At 36.1% G+C, this 27000-nt stretch overlaps 1 protein-coding gene across 1 annotated transcript; it reads right to left on the bottom strand.

Moving 5' to 3' along the window:
* Positions 1–27000, bottom strand: LOC149805332 (retinol dehydrogenase 7-like). The gene is made up of 7 exons (XM_089949257.1): positions 26977–27000; positions 24907–25126; positions 12057–12257; positions 8320–8472; positions 5105–5298; positions 2226–2465; positions 1–1583 (listed from the first exon to the last, which is right to left on the bottom strand). Exons 1-7 carry the CDS (start codon positions 26977–26979, stop codon positions 1437–1439), a joined length of 1158 nt encoding a protein of 385 aa, XP_089805383.1. The 5' UTR covers positions 26980–27000; the 3' UTR covers positions 1–1436.

Raw genomic sequence — 27000 nt, 5'->3', positions numbered from 1 at the left:
TTCAATGCATTAATTTATGCAAACGAAGAGATTCAATATGACAGCAATATCTACAAAAAGACATTGACATATACTTCACATAATGTCATTTAAAATAAAATCTTAAAATACAATGCTTTCAGAATAAGATATTAGAATTTATCAAAAATGGAGAAATAATAAATTGAATGAAAAAGTGTAATTTTTGGTATGTGTATTACTAAAAACTTAACATGCATTTGCACGTGTTAAGTGAACATGATAGTTTTTTGTGATGCTATTGATTATCCCATCATCATCATCATCATCATCTTCACTACTAGCATCCTTAGTCTGACATGTAGGCCTATTGATACTTGGGTCATTGACCAAACAAGCCGGTTCTCCAACGCGTTAGACAACTTGGAAGACCTTTGAAATTAACGTTAAAGCTCGCTTACTTGTCGAGTAATTCCACTATCGGGGAGATCCAAATTCCAATCTACCCTCATAGGACTATTACTGAACCAAGTTTTATGAATTTAGCTTAAACGGTGCATTGGGAGTTCAGAGGTATTATACGCCATATACACTCGTACTTACTACGCACAGACGGGCTTGATCACACTACCTCTGCGCATCTCGAAAGGTGAGGGGATAATAATAATAATAATAATAATAATAACACTAAGAGATATTTAGCGATTAAAACTCTCGCTCAAAATGGAAAAACCCAACGGAATGCGGAAATCTCAAAATGTAGATAATCTGCGGTCTGATTAAAATTGCAACATAAGCTGAGTACAATAAGGCAAAAGAGGCGCATCACAACATTCTGTACCTGACCTGTCAAGACAAGCCTCGAGTGAGAGTAAAGGATCCTCATGAACTCCTAACACAAACTTTTGACGCCGACGAAACAATTTCTAGCATAGCTTGATTTCGGGGACGAGACAAAGTAAAATGTCGTGTGCTTTCAGTGTCGTCAAGAACTGTATTTATCCTCCTCTGTCGATCCGTTTTAAAAATGTAAAAGAAATTTCTATAAAAATAAAATAAACAACCGATATGGATAATCTGATTACGATCCAAATAATTCGTCAGCTACCTACTTTAGATCTACTTATTTCACCAACACAGCAGAAATTTCTCACCCGCTACAATAATTTACACAAATGGCATATGTTGCAGGAAGCATGTTATACGAAGTACTTGTTCGTTTTGTAGAATTTCAAGAAACTATGGATCTAAACTTGTGTTTATTGATAACTTTAAGAGCTGCTCGTTGGTGCACAATTTCGATAAAACTTCTTCTACCATCCTATTAAAATTCCGTTGCGATGGAATGTCTTGTACGCATTTATTCACTAGATTTCTCTGCATACATTCGTGAGGCTTTCATTTATTTCTTCCTGCAACAGACTTGAGTAAGGGAATGGCACATTATTGACTTCACCGGATCAGTTGCCTAAGTTTTGCTAAGTTGCACGTGGGTTTTGTTCTTGATTCACTTGATGATCATCTTTGGGTATGCTTTCCGAGGGCAGTTTATGCAGCATGGTCAGCCTGCAGACAATCCAGTCCATCAAGAACTCGGGAACAAACGGAAATATCTGTGCAAATACCTGGAGAAAATAGGATGCAATCAAGAATAAGAGAATTTATATTTATCTGTACAAGTCATGCTGGCGCTGAAACGTCGGCAAATATTGTTCGAGAACTGACAGGTTGAGGACCATGGCTATAGATAAATCATTCTATGCATTATACTTCCTCTTGATACCATCATAAAAACACGTTTTGTGACATTCATATGGCACTTCATCAAACATTTGTTAAAAATGATTGGGTTTAATATTTCAAAGCACTACGAAAAAAAATGTTGAGTTAGCCAGGTTAATATGGAGCCAAACATTGACTATTTCGTCTTATGTCAAGATGTTAAAAATCCGCAGCTAAACCAAAATGTCTTGATACAAGTATAATTGACTAATGAAAAATCTTTGGTAACGACTTGATATAGAAAAAGGTAATCATTATGAAACTCAGATCAAAATAAGATGATAATGACGTTTCTGTTCGTTTACCTCCGATGACAATAGAAATACCTTTGTTGTCTGTGTTATTTATATTCGTATTTTAAAGGATAATTTTCTCGCGTTTCCACGAATTTCGCATGCGACATGAAAATTCGTTCTTACAAATAGTGTGATTATCTATTTCCTATCTGACTTTCCAGCCACACTGTATGCTCCTAAATTACTCACAGCAATAGGGTCGATGGGCCAAGGTCCTCCATGTATTAAATATCTAAACTTTGGTTTTGTGTTGGTCAGCCCATCCTCCATTGCATCAATCACAGGGTTGATTGATTTAGCGGCCAATTTTCCTCTCAATCCCAGTATCAACTCAACCTGTCTCAACATATACGACTTAGTGTACGTCTGTTTAATATCAGTCGATGCAGTTTTCCAAAATTCGTCAATTTCATGCATATAGCGTCTACTCTGCAAAAGATTAACATGTTTATGCGATCATGGCTTGAAAATTGGACTTGACTCAGTCTAACATTGGTAGTCTAATGATATACTTCATGCATTGAAAAACAAATCAGTAAACTGGATTAAATTAGACCATCCAATTCTGCTCCCGTTTATCTTTAAAAGATAGCTTTGCATCTGTGCGGTTCGTGTATTCTTACTCTATATCATTGCTCAAATGCAACGTTTCCACGAATTCTTACCACACAAAAAACAGCAAACTACCGTAACATGTACGGTTTCGTCTTTTTTCATTAATATGTAGGCATGTCTTTTCTTATTACATTAATATATACGCATGGGTTGTCTTGTTACATTAATATATACGCATGAGTTGTCTTGTTACATTAATATATACACATGAGTTTTCTTGTTACATTAATATATACGCATGGGTTGTCTTATTACATTAATATATACGCATGGGTTGTCTTGTTACATTAATATGTACGCATGAGTAGTCTTGTTACATTAATATGTACACATGAGCTGTCTTAGTTACATTAATTATGTGCACCTTTGGGAAATATTTTCCCCCAAGTTTAAAAGTCTTGAAAATATATGATTAAAGAAAAGGTCCCTGAACGAGCATAGACTCCAACATTGTGATAAAGTTCTACTTTTGTATGTGCCACACTGGGTATTCATCGATATGCCATTGTTTCATTTAACGTAAATACTACATACGATCGAGATAAAACGTGAAACTGATTACTGGGGAAGAATCTCAAAGGTTTATTACATTAGAATGAACACTGATAAAAACAACATTTGAAATGAAGATTGATCAAACAAAGTTTCCTGTAGCAATGACTCGTGGCCTACTGATTCCAAGAAATAAATGGGCTTTGATGAAATAAGGAGTTATTCTACAATCTTAATGCCAAGATGGACAGAAGACAAACGTCATGCCATGAAAAAGACACAATTTCACATTTTAACCTAAGCCGGGCAAATGACGTCCCGCAGACCGGATCCGGCCGTTCTTGCATTATATTGTGGGGTAATTTAATATAGCAGAAACGTACGGCCCGTGACAACCTACAAAATTCGTCTTATCAAAGTATAAAATGAATTGATTCACTTAACCTAAAAAAAGTCATTCCGTTCAACATTGACTATTTTGATGATGGGTGTCCTTTTTATAATCTGATTACACACACACACACACACACACACACACACACATTTAAACAGCTATTATTTACTTTATTTCGACAGCTCATACCAAAGACTTACAAAAATGCTACTAACAACTGCCTCGCTTGGTGCTCAGCATTAAGGGGTTAGTGTTAGAACTGGTCGTACTGGTGTCAGGATATTATGACTAGGTGGGACATGATGCTATATAATCAAATGTCCTAAAGACTACTGAATATAGTTGTAGTGACTAGGTTCTTGCACGCTCCATCCTCGTTTTCCAGAAATATTTAACCCATCTTATCTTAATATACCTAATGAATGGATGTTGATATTTATCCCTCCCTCAGTCTCTGGGTATGCTATTATATCATGTTTAATTCTCTCTACTTTTCATACCGCTCCGGTGGCCTAGTGGTTAGAGCGTCCACCTTAGATGCGGGAGGTCGTGGGTTTGATCCCCGGCCGAGTCTTACCAAAGACTTACAAAAATGGTACTAACAGCTGCCTCGCTTGGCGCTCTGCATTAAGAGGTGATTGTTAGGACTGGTCGGCCTGGTGTCAGGATAATGTGACTGGGTGTGACATCATGCTACATGTCTGCGGCATGATGCCCCAGCGCTAGACATCACTTTAAACTGCCACACACTGCGGACATAGCACCGATATGATTGAAAAGCTGTTAAAGCTACGTTAGAAAACCAAATCACACACACCCACACTTTATTTCGATCCTCATACAGCCATATTCATGGGAAGGTCATTATAGACGCGCCGCGAGAAAAATATACAGCAAAATCAATGTTAAAGTACTTGGGCATTTTTGGACGAGTTCAACCTAAAAGTGTTAACTTGTACAAACTGTATTGTATGTTGCGCGCTATCAGAATGAAAGATGCGCGTGTTGAATAAATAAACTACATACTATCCTTTTATTTGTTATGATTGGACCCGACGTCCTCTTTTCTCGACGCAGTTTTAGTACCTTGCTGGCACTGTAAAAGTCCATAGCGATCAATAATTTGCTTTTGGAAGTTGTTAATGACATTTAAGGTGCAGAGCATTCAACAGTTAGAATTAAATATACTTTGGGGTTACATTATGTATGCATTACAATTTAGAACAATTATTATTTAATTTAAGATGAAAAAATGCGCCTACATGACCACGTTTGTTTTAAGCTTTAGTTTTCTCCTATCGATCCAGTCTTGAATGGGTACCTGACCTTGGGCCTCGCGTTGCGGGTTGTTGTTAATCTGTGATGGACAATCATCCCATCCAGAGGGGGGAACTCGTGCTTTTCATTTAGGGTTAATCTCCTGGCTATGTGAGCCTCAAACAGGCTCAAAAATACTTAACATTTTTTGAGTGTTGTTCAATATAGACCAATGAAATTACATTATTACACAACATTCTAAGATTTGTTATGTAAAGTTCCTGTTTAAAATAGACCTTAATTGACTTACATTACTTTCATTGTGTATACTAGTGTTGCCTCCGAACATGGCTGGTTCAATTAGGATGACTTTAACTCCAAATCTTCTCATCTCAGCCCGTAAGGAGTCGCTAACGCTCTCTACGCCGTACTTTGAGGCATTATAAGGGGAGCTGCAAGGCCAAGAATGAAGTCCGCTGGCGCTGGACATGTTCACAATCCGACCTGTGTGAGACAGATAACTATAACTAGAAAGATGCAGAGAAATGGATAAGTAGACATGGAAATAGATACAAAGAAAATTCAATACGACAGCACATTTTAATTACTGTCTAGTAAGTAAGCAAGATACAGGAACCGAGCGAATCGTCAGCCGCTACGTCCATCCACCCTTCGACTAAGTATCGGATGTATAACGACCACGATACGGAGGATGGCAAAGGCTGGAATAACCCGTTACACCCAGTGTTTAAATAAAACCGTTACCTTGTAACTTTGACACAGTAATTAAGACATCAAACTTGCACACTGTCATACTACAGTCTACATATTTCGGAACTCTGCTTAATGACTTTTAGTTGCTTTTGGTATCCATTGGTGACATTCAATGAGAATTAGCAACACTTTACGACAGTCAGTTAGTAATATCTTGTAGTAATTAGTTACATTTTTATAACATATATAATCATGCTTAGATAGTGTCCCTAAATCTCCCATTCAACAATGACCACGTGGAATTTAAATCAACATTTGGAAATAATTAAAAAAAAACAACTTTAATGAGATGGATGGAATTATCAAACTTAAACTGCAGACAAATGGATTCTGCAAAGAAAGAAAATAGTTTCATTGATTAACTACTACATGTCACAAAAGGAAATTTCAATAGCGAAAGGAAATCGAACAAACAGACAAGAATCTTCTACAAATGGAGGAGGAAATTAAACGAAAATTACTTTAAAAAAGTTGAGCAACACGAAGAGCCAAAAGTGGGAAAGATATTATTTGTGACATGTCGATGTTCATCTTTATGTTACTTATTGGTGTCGACTTATTATTTACAAATTGGTGAGATGACCAAAACCAACTCGACAACATTAAAACAAACACCACAGCCTGGACTGAGTTAAACTCACATGCACCATAGCACGTCAAAACCCGGCATCGAATTCTTCACAAATCAAACTAACTGTACATCGTAGCATCAACCGCTCCGGTGGCCTAGTGGCTAGATTGTCCGTCCCGGATGCGGGCGGTCGTAGGTTCGAACCCCGGCCGAGTCATAAACAAAGACTTATAAAAATGGTACCAAAAGCTGCCTCGCTAGGCGCTCAGCATGAACAGGTTAGTGTCAGGACTGGTCGGCTTGGTGTCAGGATAATGTGACTGGGTGGGACATCATGCTACATGTCTGTAGCATGATGCCCCAGTGCTAGACATCACTATAAACTGCCACACTGCGATATTCGTATCGATATGACCGGAAAATTGTTAAAGCTACGTTAAAAATCTAAATCACACACACACACACACACATCTTAGCATTAACTGATACAGTCCTCAAACATTTTAAACTTTTTATTAAATTAAATGTCTGAGAAAAAAACGTAAAAGTCAATTACCATACATCATTCGACACATATTCATGCTGTATGCTAAAGAACAAATGGTCAGTTAAAGGATAGGCCACAATCTAAATTATCGTTCGATGGACTGTATGAACCATTACTGACTTTGGGTTAGAGACTACCAAGAGCTACTTAATTGTGCAACGATTGTTGCCGATAAAATAGTTCACGAACTCGTACTTTTCAACGCATTTTTGGTTTCCTATGCAACGATTAATGTTGTTCTTGTTGTTGTTGTTGTTGTTATCGGGTTTAACGTCATTTTTCAGTTCATGATAGGCCATACATGGCGGCCAGAATAAATGGTGGAGGAAGAACCCGGAAAAATCACGGGAAGAACCACTGACCCCACGGAAAGCTGCTGGCAAGCTTTCCACATAGGCCGACTCCCAGATTCGAATTCATGCAGACAGAGGTAAGATGGTCATGATCGCCAAAAGCAAGAGCTTTAGATCACTCAACCCCCGAGTCCCCCACCCCCAACAGTTAATATCTGTCTAAAATCCCGTAATATACAATACACTAATTCATATTCAAATACTGTAATAATTCAATTACTTCACAACAGCCTTAATCGCATAAGATAGTGTTATGATGCCAGCAGAAACAATTTCAATATTGGTCAACTTTATGTACATGAAGTTTAATGCTCTGTGTTATGCATCTAATAATGTAATTTAAGTCCACACAAATTAGCTATTTATCACACACACACACACACACACACATCTTGCTGGTCCAGTAATTTTTTCTTTAATTTGTAAAACAAAAACCCTGAAGTCTTACTATGAGAGACTCGTTAATGTTTTAATCCGTGGAACAATATCTTCCAGCCATTCTGTAGGATACGAATACATGTTCATAGTGAGAGTGCAGGAATTAATTTCTCAATGTATTAATTTATTTTAATTACTGTGCAGTCGTATTAAGCAACTATTGTACACCACCCTGTATATGCACATTACTTTAGTTGACTGGAGGACAAATAAATGACAACGAAGAAGGCCAGATGAACCGATAATTATTTTGCAGGAGTAGTGGAGGTATTGTTTTGGTTGATTAGCATTCGATTCAGTCTAACATATAATTATGTTGCAGGACTAGTGGATATATCGTTTTGGTTGATTAGCATTGGATTCACTCTTACAGATATAAAGGCAACACTCCTAACCAACTTGGAGAAAGATCGATCAACCTCTTTACAACAAAATTATTGCATCAGACGGACTGCACCAACGATAACTACCACCACCCGACATCAGAATGAATGAAAAAAGTTTTAACAAAAGAATGACATCAATGTCTTATTGGAAGTTGGAAGAAAACAACTAAATGACGATGATAATGATTATGATGATGACGACGAAAGTTTTGGTGATTGTTGTGGTGGCAATGAAAGCAATGGAAACAAATTTGCTTTCATATAAAGTAGTGTCATAGTAGGTAACTTCACAAACATGAGCAACGTGGATTCCGAATGAGTGAAATGCAGCAGTTAAAATATTATGGACGGAAGAATTTCCATTATCATTAACCTACTTATCCATACAAATTCTCCACCCCAATCAAAATCTCAAAGTCTCCGATTAATTTTTCGCAGTTAGTACAGTTACATTACCCTTCGATTTTCTTATGAGAGGCAAAAAAGCCTTGGTGACACGGATCAATCCATACAAATTGACCTCAGCACATTTCTTGAAAGCATCTATAGAACTCAGTTCCACTTCACCGTGCGCGTAAATACCGGCGTTGTTCACCAGACCCCATAACTCTGAAGAAAAACAAGAATATATATATATATATATATATATATATATATATATATATATATATATATATATATATATATATATATATATATATATATATATATATATATATAATTTATGACAAAATAGAGATAAACAGTTTTATCAATATTTCTATTATGTATCATGCACACTTATTAAAGATATAGAAAATAAATAAATAAATTTTTTTCAAAATATTATATCTTGATACATTCTTGACAAATGTTAAATATTTCATCAAAACTCAATTTAAAAATTATGGCGTGCATAATACTTACTATCAAGTATTTTATACATAATTAATCATATTATAAAGAGAATTAATGTCAAATGCGCTTTCATTTTTAAAGAATTAGTAAACTTATTTTTATGATATTAGTTTATACTTTTACCATTTAAGTTATTCTGCAAGGTAGAATAATATAAAAATATTCTTAACTAATTGTAAACAAGGGACATAATTCACAAAGAAAGAAAATAATATATATATATATATATATATATATATATATATATATATATATATATATATATATATATATATATATATTATTTTCTTTTTTTGTGAATTATGTCCCTTGTTTACAGTTAGTTAAGAATATTTTTATATTATTCTACCTTGCAGAATAACTTTCTCCCATTTCTCATCTCAGACTCTTCATTTCTTCAGTGCAAAGAAATTTATCAAGAACCAAATTCCAAACTCCGATCAGATATCAAGAACCAAATTCTGAACTCCAATCACAGTTATTGCTTTCTGGTCAGTAATCACGGAATAGTCCGCATCTATTTATTTGTTTATGCCCTTTTTTGGTGTTGATTCATTGCTTGGATGCATGCATTGTTTATCTGGATTTGAACTAAAAAAAAATATTTTTAAGGATATAAGAACAAGGTGTCATTGTCTGTGTTTATTTGGACCGCAGTGTGAGTCCCGAAACGTGAAATTTGTGACCCATGGCACGTTGCTTTGTTTGCAGTTCAGAGTCTCCAAAGAATACAAACTGACCTATGACAAGAATTTCACTCTAAGTTTGTCTAGGAATATATTATTTTAGCAACACGCAATTTATTTGGATTTAGACACAATGAAACTTTTGGTACTCATTGGCGTAACAAGAAATGCTGGCCCCATCCCAACCACGAAAAGCTTAATTCTGAGAACCCCATCCCACCCAAAAAACGTTGTTTGATGGAAATGTTGAGCCCCCACTGGTCCAGGCTCCCCACCCCACCCTCATCCAAAGCCCCACCATAACATCATCAAGATGTTGGACGGTTGCTATGCCAATGTCAGTACTGAAATGCAAATGTTGAGAATATATACAAAAAACTTTCTGGGTAGATGTAAATGTAAAGAAGAAAATGAGATAATATGTTTCTTCTGCCAAAAACGACAGTTATACATGACCAGTATGATATTGGTGTTAAACTGATTTATGACCTTTTCATGAAATAATAATAATAATAATAATAATAATAATAATAATAATAATATTATTATTATTATTATTATTATTATTATTATTATTATTATTATTATTATTATTAATGATAATATCATGATTATGATAACAATCACCACCATTATCTGCTTCTTATACTAATATCAATACTACAAATATCAGAACGATTATAACAATGATAAGCATTATTATTATTATTATTATTATTACTTTGAAACACTACAAGAATCATAACAATATAATAACAGTGGCTGGAGTACTCAAGGCTTCTGGGGACGATGTTCTTTAGTGGCGCCCCTAACGAGGCGACTGGGGGCAATGTTCTTTATTGGGGCACCAGGGGTCAATGTTCTTTAGAGGCGCTCCTAATTTGCCATAGAGAACAGTTTTTATTTAAGTTGATATTCTCCCTCTTCCATGCCCCTTTCCCTCCCCATCCCCATAAGGTATGTGAAGAATTCCCTGCCCCCATTACACTAAAGTGAATGTGAAAATGCTATGAAAATTTTAGGTGCAGGAACTACCCAAAAAATCCCGATGGTGCCCCCGTCGCATGGTGCCTGCGGCAATTTCCCTCTCCCAGCCCCAACTACTTGAGCCGCCACTGTATAATAGTGATAAATGACCAACTCAATAATAATAATAATAATAATAATAATAATAATAATATGTTGCAAAGCGAGATGTCGCTAGTATTAATATAGTGATAATAAATCATCAATAACAGCAACAACAATAATAATAAAATTATTATTATTATTATTATTATTATTATTATTATTATTATTAATTTTTATTATTATTATTATCATTCTTATTATTACTGAGGATTATCTGATACAAAAACACCCACATTTGACCTTCTGTGGGTCACGGCTGCCAAACAAGAAGTCGCGATTCAAAACTGGCGGCGGCATCACAATTTTTTAAAACCTTTTTGTATTTTTATGTTCAAACTTGCTTGCTAACTGGCTCATCTCCATTTTTTTTTACAAATTACGTTTTAAATTTTTATCTTGAAATATTTTTCATCACTCCCGTCTTAAGACGGCAATAGCTAGTTGTACTTATATTTGCCATCATCATCATCATCATCATCATCATCATCATGTTAAGGTTGATTTCATACATTTTATGTTATATTTTGTAATAGTTAAATATGAGCAATGATAGTAATTAATTTAGGTAATACATTTATTGAAACAAAACCCAATATTTTAATTACTAATTTTACTCAAAAGCAATGCTGCATAAAGGGATGAGTCATTGATATAACGAATGAGTGATTTTATCCAAACCTTTTTTTATTTAATCGCCAAATGATTGGTGATGGTTAGTTCTACAAAAATTTACCTATTAAATATGAATTCTCAAATATCATTAAGATTTTCATTGTTTGCAATGAAATAGACTGGAGAATTAAATTAAACTGTCGTATATGCAGCATTAGTTGTTTTAATGGTTATATACCTGGTTTCGTCAACGCTGACATGTTTGATATTTCTGTGTCACGATTGCTAAGCCCCAGCTATAGAGTCATGTATAAACTATAATCTACCTGTCTTGGGAATATTACCGCGGCCTTGTATTTGATCTCTAAAGATTGACGCTGGGTTAGTGTTGAACTTTTACGCAAGGTTACCATGACCAGACAGAGACAGGAAACTTGAATTGGCAAAGGCGACCGGTCGCGTCCCTTATTAAAGGATGGATGTGACATCTGTTTTCCACATTTCCAAAAGTTGAATATAAAAGCTATGAAACAAAAAGCTAAAAGAAAACCGCAAATGAAGCGAATGAAAAATCATGAGGACGGTAAAGTAATTTGCATGATTATTTTTTTCAACAAAATGACAAAAGTTGGATTGGAATACCAACATTTTGCAAGATTATGAAAGAAGTATTGTAAATAAGTCTGACCACAGAATCATGAAAACTGAACATTCGGATTCTGTAATCACAATGATGACCCTCGCAGACCGTTACCAGAAGCTTTCGTGAAATGGTCGAGATCCGCGAGCTACAACCAACCAATCAACCAACAACACAATTTCCCCACAATAACTCTTTTAGCTAGGCTGCCTACTATAAAATAATACCCGTTTCATCCAAGTTTTGCTGAACAAATTCCAAAGCTGCCTGTACACTGTCGTCCCTAGTGACATCTAATGGCAATATCTGGATTCTGTTGGATTCGTGTGCTGCTAATTTCTTGGACCCCTCCCCGTCTAGTAGTAAGCAACCGGCGAACACTTTGAAGGTCTTCGTTGCTAAACGTTCAGCAAGATGGTATCCAAAACCTGCATACAAACAATTGAAAGACATGCAGCGAAATGGACATTTTTGCTATAGTCTAGTAAGAATAAGAAACAGAAGATGACGATCAACATGACCATGAAGATTAAATAGTAGTCGTAGTAGAAATAGAAGAAGAAGAAGAAGAAGAAGAAGAAGAAGAAGAAGAAGAAGAAGAGGATGATGATAATGATGATGATGACGATGATGATGATGATGATGATGATGATGATGATGATGATGATGATGACGATGATGATGAGCACTAAATACCGTAGGGATGTGAGGGTTCAACTTATTTGTGTCACATACATTTCTCGGTACAAGTCTCTTGCACTATGATCAGATGAAAAGCACCTGTAAATTCAAGTAATTCAGTCTGAGCCGTTATGAGTACACCCCTAACCCTTCTAACCATCTTCTCTGGGATTTGCTATATCGCAATTGCTATATATTTGTGAACGTGATATAAGTTTAAACTTTGAATGAATCAATTGCTAAAAGTTATTTGAAGCCTCTGATATTACCTTCAACAAATATGTTATCACTATGGACGTTGTGACGGTCATAATGGATGTCGGAGTGACGCCATTTTTATTCTGGACCGTCCTCACTCTTGGCTATTTTCGACCTTTGGTTAATATAAAAGTCACATAGCTCCTGTATGTCCTTGATAAAATCCAATCATTTTACTTCTAGAAAACGTTGTTTACTTGACCCTCAATCAAGGAAGGTCAGGAACTAAGTCAAAAATAGAAACAAGTGTTTCTATTATTAGTTATCTACGAAAAAACGTCACTGGCAGTCTTTATGGTAACGGACTGACGGACCACACAATATATCACCCCATGGGCTCTCTTGATATATGACTAGTTTAGCTAAATATTACCCGATAAAGGTTTAAAAAAAACTACAATACCCCCAAGATTTTCATTTAAAGATTTATGTGCATTTTTCTGGGTCATTTTTAACTCTTGGTCCATTTTAACGTAGGAACGTCAGATTCATGTAAGATACACACAAGTATGCAAACGGTTTACACATCAACTTGATTTTAAACTCAATATTTTTTCGAGCATCAGGGAGGGTGAACATACCAGTTTTTAGAAGAGTCCATTCGCAAAAATAAAGCTTCCTACAAATTTGAAAATACAAGGTCAATGATGTCAAACCGAAGCTTTTAACTGACCGAGACTTCTCAAATTGGGCTATTTTATTTTTGAAGTTTGTGTTTCGTTTTCGTTTACTTACCCAGACCCTCACTGATGGTCGTCACTCTCTCTGCATGATATAAGGGTAAGAAAAGTGGTGGAATTAAATCATTATTATATCAATAATAACGCTAACTACGGAATCTCACACATCTAAACTATCTCGACAGCGATTAGAGGCATTTAAGAAATATCTCCCCGTCCGTGATTCTGTCAAACAACAACTACAAGCGCCTCAGGTGTCTCAGGTAGAATTTACAGAAGGTACAGAACAGTTATTAAAATCTATTGTCAAACCAACCAAGAAAATTATAACAGCAACTGAGGCAGCACGAAAAGCTCTTGAGACATTGCCTATTGATATTGTTGGACGTCTTCAAGCAGCTCAACCTCCACCCAAGCAACCTCCTTAACCACAACCTGAAGTTCAACCACAACTTGAACCGCCAAAAGCTAGAACCAAGATAATAGATACATTTACGCCCAAAGGTATTGCCGCTATCCATGACCCAGACCAAATAATTAATATTGCTGCGTTTGGGATATCGTGATAGATATATATATATGTAAAACGCGAATATGTTAAAACTCTAAAAGCTGCCGATTGGGTCTAGGATGTGTTATGTATATTTGATTTAATTTGTATTTTATTTAAGTTGTGTTTGATTTGACTTGATTGTTTGTGGGTTTTGGAGTCTTTTTTTTCTTTACATGTCAATGAATTATATTTTGTTTACTAGGAATTTGATATTTTCCAGAAAATTCAGTTTGACCTGAGTTTTTTTCTTAGATAACTAATAACAGAAACACTTGTTTCTATTTTTGACTTAGTTCCTGGCCTTGATTGAGGGTCAAGTAAACAACGTTTTCTAGAAGTAAAATGAGTGGTTCTTATCAAGGGCATACAGGAGCTATGTGACTTTTACATGTAAACATGATCACGTCATCCTCTATTTCGCAATTAGGCATTTCCGAAATTGCGAAATATATAGTATTAATAGTGATGTTTGGAGAGAGAGAGAGAGAGAGATATCTCAGAGTCCGGGTTTTTAAACACTTGATGTCAAGTTGTTTTATTCTGTTGTAACAAGCATTGAAGTTTTTAGATTTTGAGTTAAATGTTAATTTTTCTTCAGATTACTTGGACTCTAGAAGATTAATTCGTTTCTGGAAATATTATTGTATTCTTACAGAACTCTTGAAGAAGAACTTTCTTGAAAATTTTATTTGGATTTCCAAGACCGGAGGATTAAGTAATATATTTCTACAAGGAACTGTAGACGTCAACACAGTACAGGCTACAGCATACGTCATCGCCTTCCATCTTGGTTTCTTCGTCGGGACTTGAACTTGAAATCATTAGAACATTTCAATATTAGGACTTCAAAAATTTTATTCGTGGATTATTCTTGTACTATTTTTGGATTTGATTCTGGAAACCGTAAGTTCTCACATTTTTTCCCCTTCATTTTTACAGTATTTGTTTACAGGGAAATAAATTATTTGTTATATTTTTTAAAACTTGTTGTTTTCACTCTTTCTTGTGTTACTGTTTATTCGAGGCTAAACACGTAACATAAGAGATGTATATCGTGTCGCTACTGAGACTTCGCAGATCAGATCTGAGGAAGATATTAATCAGTTTGACAATTTTAAACAAGCAGTAGGTGAGTATGCTGAATGAAAATGACACAAAATGAGACAAAGTGAAGAAGAAATGAAGCAACAATATGAGAAAGCAAGAGTAGACAGAAAATCAACCTTAAGAACATGTAGGAAAAAAGCAGACTCAACAACAAGTAGGAAAAAAGATCTAGATCCTGGCCCCATTGCCACTGGAAATGGTCTTGCTACTGACAAAAGCTGTGAAGCAGAAGAAGAATTATCTCAACTACAACAAGTCAAACAAAAACGTATAAAAGAAATAGCAACAGAAACCAAGAACGTCTTAAGAAGAAAATCGATGAGTATCTACAATAACCAGTAAAGAAAAAACCTCGAAGTGGTTTGTCCAACGGTGGCCTTGATAAATGCCCCAATAACGTCCTTGCCGATGTTGAAAGACTAGAAATTTTGATTGGCGGAAAACAAGCTGGTAATAATTACCCAGAAATCATTAATGAAGCAGCTGCTATTTGTCAGAGATTATTTACAGGCGGTATCATGGACATTAATGTTTATCGGTCCCTCATTTATAAAATCGTTGATGATTACCACAGTGATTGAGGGTATACAATTAGATCAGTGGCAAGAAAATATGATGATCTTATATAATGCTCAACGTTGACCTGTAATGGTCAGGGTGATAAATTCGCGATTACTAACATACAACGTGATCTACGGAGATGGACTCGGTGATGTTGTTCAGGGTCTATTTAGAAAGATAGACCCAAAAGCAATACCGTTCGCAAAGCAATTGGGAAAGAAAGCTATTGACGTTGCTCGTGATGAAGGTATTGGTGCTGTTGGTGATATTGCCGGTGAAGCATTCTCAACAATCAAGTATATACTAGCACGATTAATATGACGAAAACCGGAATCAGTAAAATTACCCAGCACTGAAGTGATGCCTGCAAATATTAATAAAATAATAAATCAAGCTGCAAATAAAGAAACTAACAGAGTTGGCTGGCGTATTCGTGTCAGAAAAAGAAAAGAAAATATAACTGCAAGTTTAATATCAGGAAGTGGTCTTCGTGTTAAATGATAGCAAGTATAATAAAGATATTCAAACGTATATCTGATCAAGCATTTGGCATGGACGCACCAGTTCTCAAGGATGAATATGTGCGTGATTATCAATATTATTCTTATGAAACAGGAGAACCAAAACCAACGTAGTCGAATCGAACTACAAGTTCAAGATACAAGCAGATTTTTCTTCCCGCCGAGGCATTCATTTAAATTCAAGTAGACTTGTGCAAAACGATTGTAATCCTTATTGTGATGCGCAGGGTGGGTTTATTAATAACGAAATTGTGGCATTATTTAACAGTGCACGATGTATTATTGATGGTTATGCAATTAGGTTTGTCATAATGACGTTGATGTTGCTACGAAGATATTGGGGATATCGCGATACAGCGATGATTATTCACGGTCTGCTGTACACTATTTGCAAAACAAAATGTATAACTGATCACGCTGAAGGTTGACCGTATACTTTTCGGAGACCAAAATATCACGCTGAAGCTGCCGACGTCGACGTTGAAGATTTATACTTTGTAGATGCAAATTTTAATCTGGGATTTGCAGCATGTAAAAATCAAATCGATGCTCATTGAAGATTTAGCTGTGCAATACCACTGCCATTTATCTTTGGTTTCTGCAGAAACTTAGAAAAGTTTTCTTCGGGACAAAACATACAGTTGCTCACGTTCGAAAATCCACGGACGACAATGCTATCTGCCACACTGAAGGTGCTAATGCGGATGAAACTGCGGCACTTCATGGAAATGTGACACTGACAAAACCTTCGTTGTAGATGCCAGTAATGTGATCATCACTCGCTGATGAACAACGGCTGCTCTCTTTTATGGACATCGGCGGCTAATCAACGCTATCGTGGTTGAGAATGACTACAGACTCGACCACGAGTACAACTGTTGACACGTTTGCATGGCAGATCGCATCACATCAGGAAGTTTTAGCACCACGACATGTATTTATAGCTTTTCAAGGTATCCGACGACGGGTTTCTCAAATACGAAATCACATGGTATTTGACGTACTTGGGATTAGTGAAGTTTCTTTGAGGATAAATGGACATCAGGAACTGTCTGAAGAAGTGTTGCTGGATTTTGAATATAATCACGTTGCACGTGCTTATCATTGTTTGATGACATTCATGGGGCTTGATCAGAATTTAGATTCTGGTTTGCAAATATCTGAGCGGAATTTCTCGACGCTGTATCCGATCTATTACTTCTCGCTGAAACATCTAGATTTGCTTAGACAGTCAGTCGTTGTCATATAACTTCGAGCTCGAGTAAGTGCACTACAAGCCGGTGTTACTGATTATAGACCAATCGCTGTTATACTCTCAAATAAAACAATGCTACTTGAAGGTGTTGGTGGACGAATGAGTCATTGATGCCCAAGTAGAAAATATGTAATTAAATCAATCCTGATATTATAATGGCATTGCATCATATTAATGTTACTCTGACTCCTGGTCAGATTAAAAGCTGCAATCAGAATCAAAAGTGATCTGTGATATAAAAATAAAACTGAAATCAGAACAGATCGCAGGTGGTCCAAATAAAATATCACTGACTGAATGTCAACTCAAGCACTTAAATGACGCCAAACGATCAAAGACCGTCGTTAGACTTAATCTTCCTGCGTATGCCGTTAATGACGCAGTCAAGACGGGTGGTATATTTCCACTTCTTGCAGCTATGCTAGCGTTCATAGCCGCTGAAACCCCAGCTGATGCAAAAGCAGCTGCACTTGGTGCTGTTGGAACTGATGCTGGGATGGCACTAAAGAAAGCAACAGGTCACGGAATCGAGAGTTCCAAAACAAATCCACAGGGAAAGGTCTTACACTGCCAGGAACTAACAATTCGTGGTACGGTCGAGGCCTAAGACTTCCCGGGACACATCGTTAGACAAAAAGCGTCTCCATCCTATGTCCAATTTTGATTTACTTGCTGCTGCTAAGCGATGAAATATCAGAAACTTCAGAGGTATTTTATGCGGGATCAATTACCCAAACTGCCAAACAATGTTGAAACCAGTATCATTAATCTCGATGGAAGTTCTGGTCCAGGTACTCATTGGGTCGCATACGCGATTGATCCCAATGGGTTTGTTTATTTTGATTCGTATGGGTTGGCGCCACTAAAAGAATTTTTAAAATATGTCGGTGGACTTCAAAAAAATACAATCTTGTTTTCAACATCATCAGCACAGACAATAACCTATCCGCCAATATGTGTCCGTGAATTAATAGCTGTACTCGACGCTATGTCAAGGTCCCCGACACCGTCATAAAGTCGTGTACGAGTATACCACGTCGTCCAACGTTTCAAACAGGTCTTAGTGAATATGCAATGGTAGATATTTACGGAAGATCTACTCTGAGTAAGACTCAGGGCAAAACTCAAGGTGACTTATCCAAATATGCAACCATTGACCCAGGTCAAGAATGAACTCGCTGGTCTCTTGAGTCTCGCAAATGTGGACCAAAGTGAAGTGGTTGTTTTTCACGATTAAATACTAGCAATATCCGGTTGACAGATATTATTCTGCGAGTTCCATATGCGACCGAAGATAACTTAGTGGTGTTTAATAAAAATGGTAAAATTAAAAACTCGGAGGAATCAGTTTTTAACACTCATGAGAGAGATTACAGGAGGTATCAGAGGAATTGGAGATATTATGTATGGCGATCTCAACATTAGTAAAAATACAATGTGAGAGAACCAAGATAAGACGATGATGTGGCAGCAAAAAGATAGATAGCAACAACTATACGTTCCGAACTGATATCAATGATCGTTTACTAAGCGCCGATGATACAATGACTGGTTTCCTCAATATGGCTAATAATAAGATTACTTGTCTTGAAGAACCAGAATCAAGCTATGACGCTACAGCGAAGAAATAAGTCGACAATAGCAACATCCCGATGAGGAACTCGTTAGTTGGACTCAGTGATGGACTGATATCATTCAAATGTGAACATGTAATCATGTGACCGCTTTTACAAATTTTCGTATAAAACACAAATAGAACCATTAAGTTTGGGTCCAGCAGTTATTGACATTAAGCTTTCTGAAATAAATAGATTACTGATGGTGTAGTACATACATTAGCGTCTGGATCAGCATTATGGTCACCACTCAATAAATCCATCAAACATCGCGCTGAGGTTACCGGCATATACATATTTTCAATACTCGGCACTACAACATTTACAACATTTACAATTTCACTTCGTTATCCACTAACTGGATCCTCTGGACCTATGTTAATAGTACTGGAGCAAAACGACAATCAGACATTTGTGGTGGAACCCGAAGAAAAAGACTAAGGCTTCTTGTACTATTTGTGTCTTGAATTAATCGCTAACTACCACCTACTTAAAATATAATGAACTCCCCAGTCGATGTTCAACATTTCAGATATGAGCAAGTGTGTTCGTGGCATGTCCAACTGAAAAAAATATCATCGACGATTATACAGTGAAACAAAAAAGAAATGCCGCAGACTTGTCGTTGTTGCTGATATAATTGTATACTCTGCATCTGTCGTCATCGCTGGAACAGTGATGGTCATCGGCGCATTGTCAGCATATGTGAGATCACCAGTGATATTAATTCGTGTTTTAATTGCAACAGGAATTGCTGGTATTCTTAATGTCATCACAAAAATCTATCCACGTGCGCGGTTAATAAATTACACGAGTGTGTAATAAAGTTTCATACAGCAATGCTAGCATTTTCCAAAGTATCTTCGTTCATATCATCATGTCTCAGCGATGGAATAATATCAGATCACGAGTTCACAGAAATGATTAAGATTTACCATGAGGCAATGACTGTCAGAATCTACGAAAAACAATAAACCCCGGTTTAAAAAACCGGTTTAAAAATATCGGAATTTAGAATCAGGGTTTAATAATAATAATGCCGTCAAACGATCAAAGATCGTCACAATTACTACAACAGAACGTAGCTAATACAACTCCGTTGCAAACCTTGATGATGTCAGCAAGCTCAACTAATCCTGAGTTCAGCATTAGCTTTCCAACTGCAATTCCAGCGAAGGGAATATAACTAGCACAATTACGAGTATATCATAGTTGGCCAAATATTAAATCAAAATCATTCGGTGGGTTATATGCAAATAAATCAATGGCATTTGCGTATAAAAATAAATCCGATGGAACATAAGATTAGAATTTTGTGAGTATATATACAGGCAGTTATCAAATCGAACAGATAAACGATGAATTCCAACGCAGAATCAAATCTTTTACAAGAAACAATTCAAATTTGCAATAACTGTTCGTGAACCAACATTATCAGCCGCGATAGAAATACATTCGCTGTAATAAGCCATCGATATATCAGTTATTGATTAGATCTGTGTTATGGTGGCCATAAATACCTCAAGAACCTTAATTACTACAACCTCATCATGATTATTTCTTTACTATGAAACGAATATTTTAAAGCTTATATGATATCGAAGATTTCATCCATGGTTATATTTATATACACAGGGGGAATATATTATCGCGTCTGATGGTGAAAAGCTTACTCTGTCACACCCACTTCACAGTTTTGACAAGGATATTAATTTAATCGACAATGTAGAGTTCATTAAATCATTCGGCGACGCAATCAGGCCTGAATGCGTTCGGATATTCACTGATCTACAAAAAATGTCCAGCATCATACAACATTACAGCGATGATACAAGTCAACAGATCATTGAAACGATACAACATCTAAACCAGGTTAGACCAGACTATCATAATATTAATAACATTATTTTAAAAACCTGATTTCTGACGATGATTTGAAACATTTATTTCTGAACCACTATGCGATTAGAGAAGAATTATTTCGAGATGTATATCTTTCATTACCCGAGCTTGATTTTCCCAAGCTGCTGACGGCAATCAGTGACATAATCGATGAATACTATCCACAGGTCGTCGCCGAATGGAGAAAAATAGCCATAGCGGCAAACATTCTCAGACACAACAATAATCCATACGGTGGAGGTCGTCATATATCACCAGATGTTGTCAATATCACATAAACGATCGCAGTCAATCTTGTATGTGATGCAATTGATGGCAGCTATCACGTAGATCTTGAAAAATCCAGTCAGGCCCAGTAGGGATATATTTTATATACGTTTACCCCTCAAAAGCCCCCACCCACCCCGGATTTTTTATTATGTTAGAACTTGTTAATCCAGTTTATCAAACTTACTGACCAGACCGGATACCTATTTGATTTGCGAGGGAAATTTATAAAAATAAATCTGCATGCACGTTCGTAGATCTTCAGATTTTGGAAATATGTTTCTTAGTCTACGATGACGCTCTATGAGCGTACACACAAACAATTATTTATGTGGTATTATATAATGTACTAACACGTGAGAGTTTTGTATACAACAATGAGGTACTCCAAAGTGCCGCCAGAACAATCTTGACACTATTCCCCATTGACAAATTCAAGGCAGAAAAATTTAGTGTTAATATACTTGTTGATGAATACGGCGATGAAAAATTTTGTTAACGCAGGAACAGTTAAATCAACTGCAATGAGAACATATTAAGATTGTGTGCAATAGAGATCAAATGTCGAGTATGCACATTCTTGTCTTAAATTTGATAAACTTAAAAAATATTATCAGAATAAAAAATAAATAGTATAATCTGGTTCTGAATATTCTGATTCAGAACCCAAAAACATTTTTATCTTTTACTATAGTCAGAAATGAATTTTTCCCAAATGACTTCGTTATCGATGTTGTCACCAGATTCATACTTTCACTTTGTTTATCTGTAACCAGTGATGTTATCACTACTTTCACTTTCACAATCACAACAGTCACTAGTGACAGCGCTTTCACCGGTGACGTTGTCACCGCTTTTGTACAATGACTTCCTCATCGACATAATATCTATCAACTGTCTTACAAGCGCATTCAAAAAAATTTTGTTTCGTATTTGCGAGACAATTCTGATTTAATTTTCTCACATGCGTGTGCGAGGAAAACGAATTGTTTAACTTGTATATCGTGGACGGTCGCCAAGGACTGTATTATTAACGTTGGATTAATTTAATGAACCGGTACTTGGCTGGTAATGTATATCTACCCTGATATCTTTGTTTCTGCAGGGATTCAAAATCACAAATAATTTTTCCAGGATCAAGTTTATTTGAAATGTTGTATACCTTCATCATATAATTTTTAATCACAGAAATAATAGCATTAATATTTTCGAAATTCATTATATGATAAATATCTGTTTGAAATAATAAAAGAAAATATTTACACAATATATACATACACAACTCCCAGCTGAAGCCCTAGATTACCAAACGATATTCTAGCAGGTCAAGATGATAATTCGAAATATTTACACAACATATATTTACATTATATATGATCTTAATTCTATGGATGACACAAAACCCAGTTGAACCCCTTGATTACCAAACAATATTCTATAAGATCCAGAGGTATACATACATACATACATACATACATACATACAACAAATGAGCACCTAGAATGCCAAATGACATTCTAGCAGGTCAGAGGTTATGTGTATCTATTGGGTTTCATCGAAGTCGCACGAGTAATATTTCATTATTTAACGCAGCTATCATACTTAGTAGTCTTGCAACCTATTCACGAGATCTCATGTCCTTTTAAACTTTGCTGAGGGATATGTCCTGCGCATATTGATATCCAAACAATCGCCCTGCAAGTGTTCGATTAAATCGCTCAATGACTGCCTGATAGCGATGTATTGGGGTGTGCCATCCTCTGATGTTGACGTTATGTTGTTTCATCATCGACGTTACTGTACCAAGAAATTCTTTGCCAGCATCAACCTGTAGCAGCTGTGGCCATCGTAGAACACATTGTGGTCCGGGTCCTTGATGATAAATTCGTTCAAAAGCAGATGCAACTTCAGTTGCTATTTTAGTTGATAGCGACTCTGCTTCTTTACACATACTTGCAACGTCAACGACAGTCAACGCGTATTTTTATGTGCCCGATTAACTTCTACCCGTTCTAATGGATTGTGTGGTAAAAACAAAATATGTGCTTGATGAACTTCATTTGGAGCGCTAACATCAAAATGTGCGTACTGAATGTTTTAAGTGGTGGTAGTTATTTTCCCTTTTGCCTGTCATGCTAACCAATCTGCGGCAACAGAACGTGCGTCACTTGCTGCATCAGCAAGTTTACTAATCCCTGCTCTACTACTCCAATCTTCTCTTGGGCTATAATAAATCGTTTCCATTATTATCATAAAAATCGACCGACTAATTACCAGTTCCTAGCACTAGTTTACATCTCGTCACAAATCTTACTAAAAACTATTAGCAAATTTTTCTCTGACAGATTTATTTTTATGGAATTTAACGAGTGAATCAACTTCACATCATGAACGTGGCTTGCTTGATCAAACGCATTTATTGGATACTCTCCAGTTCTTGATTGGTCTCGTTCGCCAAGTCGGATATCAAGTCGGGTTCTGGGATTACAATAACTATATCATGGCAGGTGTTTTAATCCTGGGTACTCAGACAATGGAGTTCCTGGTAATTTTCTCAGCGAAGTAGCAAAATCTCCACTTGTTTTATTAAAAACTAATTTCTATTTTTATACTACATTTTATACACTTGCCTGTAAGTGCACGCTTTTTATTCCTCGTCATTATTGTTATTAATCCACTTGTGTTGGTAGGGGCTCTGCATCGAACACAATATAAATTCATGTTACTTATTATATTTGTACAACATGGCCGTCATTGATTTCTCAGCGACAGGAAAGCAAGAGCAAGTCAAGCATCATCCTAGGCTACCAAATTCTATCGGAGAAATTATCATAGGTCTGTCTGGGTCTGGTAAGACGCAATCGTTGCCTAATCTGATGATGAGATGGCTCAATTGGGAAAGGTTGTATTTGGTGGCGCCATCCATGGACGATCAGTGATGATACGATGTCTTTAAAGATCTAAACGAAACAGCGAAATCGAAGGAGGGGAAGGACGATGAAATGAAATCGGAGGAGGTGGATGAAGACGTGATTGAATTTATCACCGATATTGATGAAGCCACATCTGTAGATGACCTCGATGGATTTATTAAAAATTTTGTAGTGTACGACGGTGTAATGCGGGACAAACAAAAAACCTAAAGTGGATATTTTCCAGAGGCTGGCATAAAAACACAGACGTGATTTATTTGACTCAGCGGTATACACAAGTACCTAAAACGATTAGAGATATTTGTAATCTTTTAGTTATGTTTAATGGAGTCGATACACATACTCTGCGAAACTTTCATCAGACTTGGTGTTCAGGGGACATTGATATGATTCAATTCATAAACTTTTTTTCAGAAGCGCAAGCTAGCCCACACGGATTTATCACGATAAATTTACATGATCCTCGGTCGAGGTATCGTGTAGATCTTGATAACATTTTTGGTTGAGAGACGCAGCAGCAGGGAGAGTGACGAACAACAGTGAGTGACCAGGCGGTAAACGAACATACATACAAAAACGTCAAAAAATAACCCAATTAGAAAAGTCTCGGTCGGTTATAAGTTTCTGTTTGGGGTTATTGACCTTGCATTCTCAAATTTGTAGGAAGATTTATTTTCGCGAATGGGCTCTTCTAAAAAGTGGTTTTTTCACGCTCCCTGCTGCTTTTCGTGGTCGCATATTACCTGTGTCACATCCTGTGATAAATACAGCTTTCCTGTCCTGACTGATTCTCCATTTACTCGTCTTACGAAGAATTCTCAGTAAAAGATAAAGGAGTCCTACACCGGCTATGAAGTTCCACGTGGTCGCTCGGTAGGCAAAGACAAGAAACGCGACGAAGAACGCTACTGCCTCAAAGAAATAGCTCCATAGGAATCGTCCAAGAGACATGTCTACCTCAATCTAAAAGACAAACAAATGACAGAATTAACGGAAAACATAGATGCCGTGTTCTTTGACCATCCAACAGACGGTGTTTTGCGGAAAGTTTTCAACACATTTGTGCCAACAAAGTGTCATGAACCGCATGATTTCACTTTGAATTCATCATAAGAATATTTGCTTGAAGCGAACTTTAAAAGGTATGTGACTTTGTCTCTGAGACTTCTGGAAATTGTAAGTACCATGCTAAACTGTTTTAGAAAAAGACAACATCCACCTTTGACAGATTTTCCTCTGTCTTTAAATTTTGTTATGTTTGAGCTCTTATAAAACTTAACAAGAAAAGAGTGAAGACAACAAGTTTTGTAAAATTTAAAAAATAATTTATTTCCCTAGAAAAACAAGGTAAAAATGAGAATAAGAACTTACGGTGTTACGAATCAAATCCAAAAATAATCCAAGAAAAATCCAAGAATTAAAAAATAGAAGTCCTAGTAATAAAAAGTCCTAATGAAACTGAGTTTGAATCCCGATGAAATCCAAAATGGAAGGCGATGACGTATGATGTATTCAGCGTAGTACTGATGTGTCAACAGTTCTTTGTTGAATCGCATAAAATAATATTCCAATGTTTGGATTCTTTGTAAATTTCGATAACTGTCTTTGTCCAAGAATTAATTTAGAGCACAAGTATTTCCAGGGAGAAATAATCACTTGGAATCCATATAATTTGAAGAAAACAGAATAATTAGCCCCAAAAACTGGTCACAACATAACACATTTTAACTTCTCAAGTGTTATGGCAATAATGACAATCATTTCTCAAAACATTAACAATAAATTTCGCTATGGCGCAAAACAGATGCCCGGATGTGGGTCAGTCCACTGGAAATACCTAATTGATACATGTTATTTGTCACGCACTCCAAGTATGGCTTCGATTTCACTTATGAATCTTACTGTGAGAAAGAATTTTTTAAAAATTCAAAAGTTGTTGACTTCAGCTCTTACTGATTTCGAATCAAGATCAGGAACTAGGTCAGCATTAGATGCAGAGTTTCTATTATTAGCTGTTTATGAAAAACAGTTAGGTCAAATAGAACTAAAATGATTTTCTGGAAAATATCAAATCCAGTAAATAAAGTTAGATTACAATAACATGTAATGGAATAAAAACTTAAAACCAACGAACAAACACTTAAATTAAGTCAAATATAAATTAAATCAAATATACATTACAAAATTAAATTATTGTAGCAATTTCTATACAAATTTTGCTGATTAATAAAATACGGATTTCACGATAAAAGCCACTTGGTCTACAGCCACATTTATGCAGTGACTATACACTTAAGTCCGAATTCTTTATGATCTGTGGTAGATCTGCCTATAAACACAGGCCGTTTGCACACAAAAGCCATTATCTGTAACTCTTAAGTGCGTGCTTTGTATATATTTTCGACTACCTATTGTTTAGCTGTACTGAACAAAACAACAAGAGCAACCTGAACGGACATCCTGAGTTTTCATGAGTGGCTTTTGTCTGTGGACATACATGTTTATCATTTGGAGATATTATCCGAAAAATAAATATGAAACTCTGTTTAAAACATGGAGTATACAGAACAATTGTATAACAGTAAAAGCCACTCCCAATTTGGATTTCGTTTAAAAAGGGCGCACACGGAAGTTTCCAATAAGAAGAAACATATTACACAGAGAAGCAGAACAAAGTGAAATATATGATAATGATAATGATATCTAAGCAGACATAGTGATATTGACTTCGAGAATTATACATTGTCTGATCAGAATTCTTAAGTGTACGTGGTTCACGTTATAGGGAGGGACAGTTCGATCATACCATTTACCATTGATATGCATAACAGAATATC

This window comes from Sinohyriopsis cumingii, chromosome 2 (genome assembly GCF_028554795.1).
Source record: "Sinohyriopsis cumingii isolate HCF-2022 chromosome 2, ASM2855479v2, whole genome shotgun sequence".
NCBI classification, from domain to species: domain Eukaryota; kingdom Metazoa; phylum Mollusca; class Bivalvia; order Unionida; family Unionidae; genus Sinohyriopsis; species Sinohyriopsis cumingii.
This window is presented reverse-complemented; position numbering and strand designations above follow the sequence as displayed.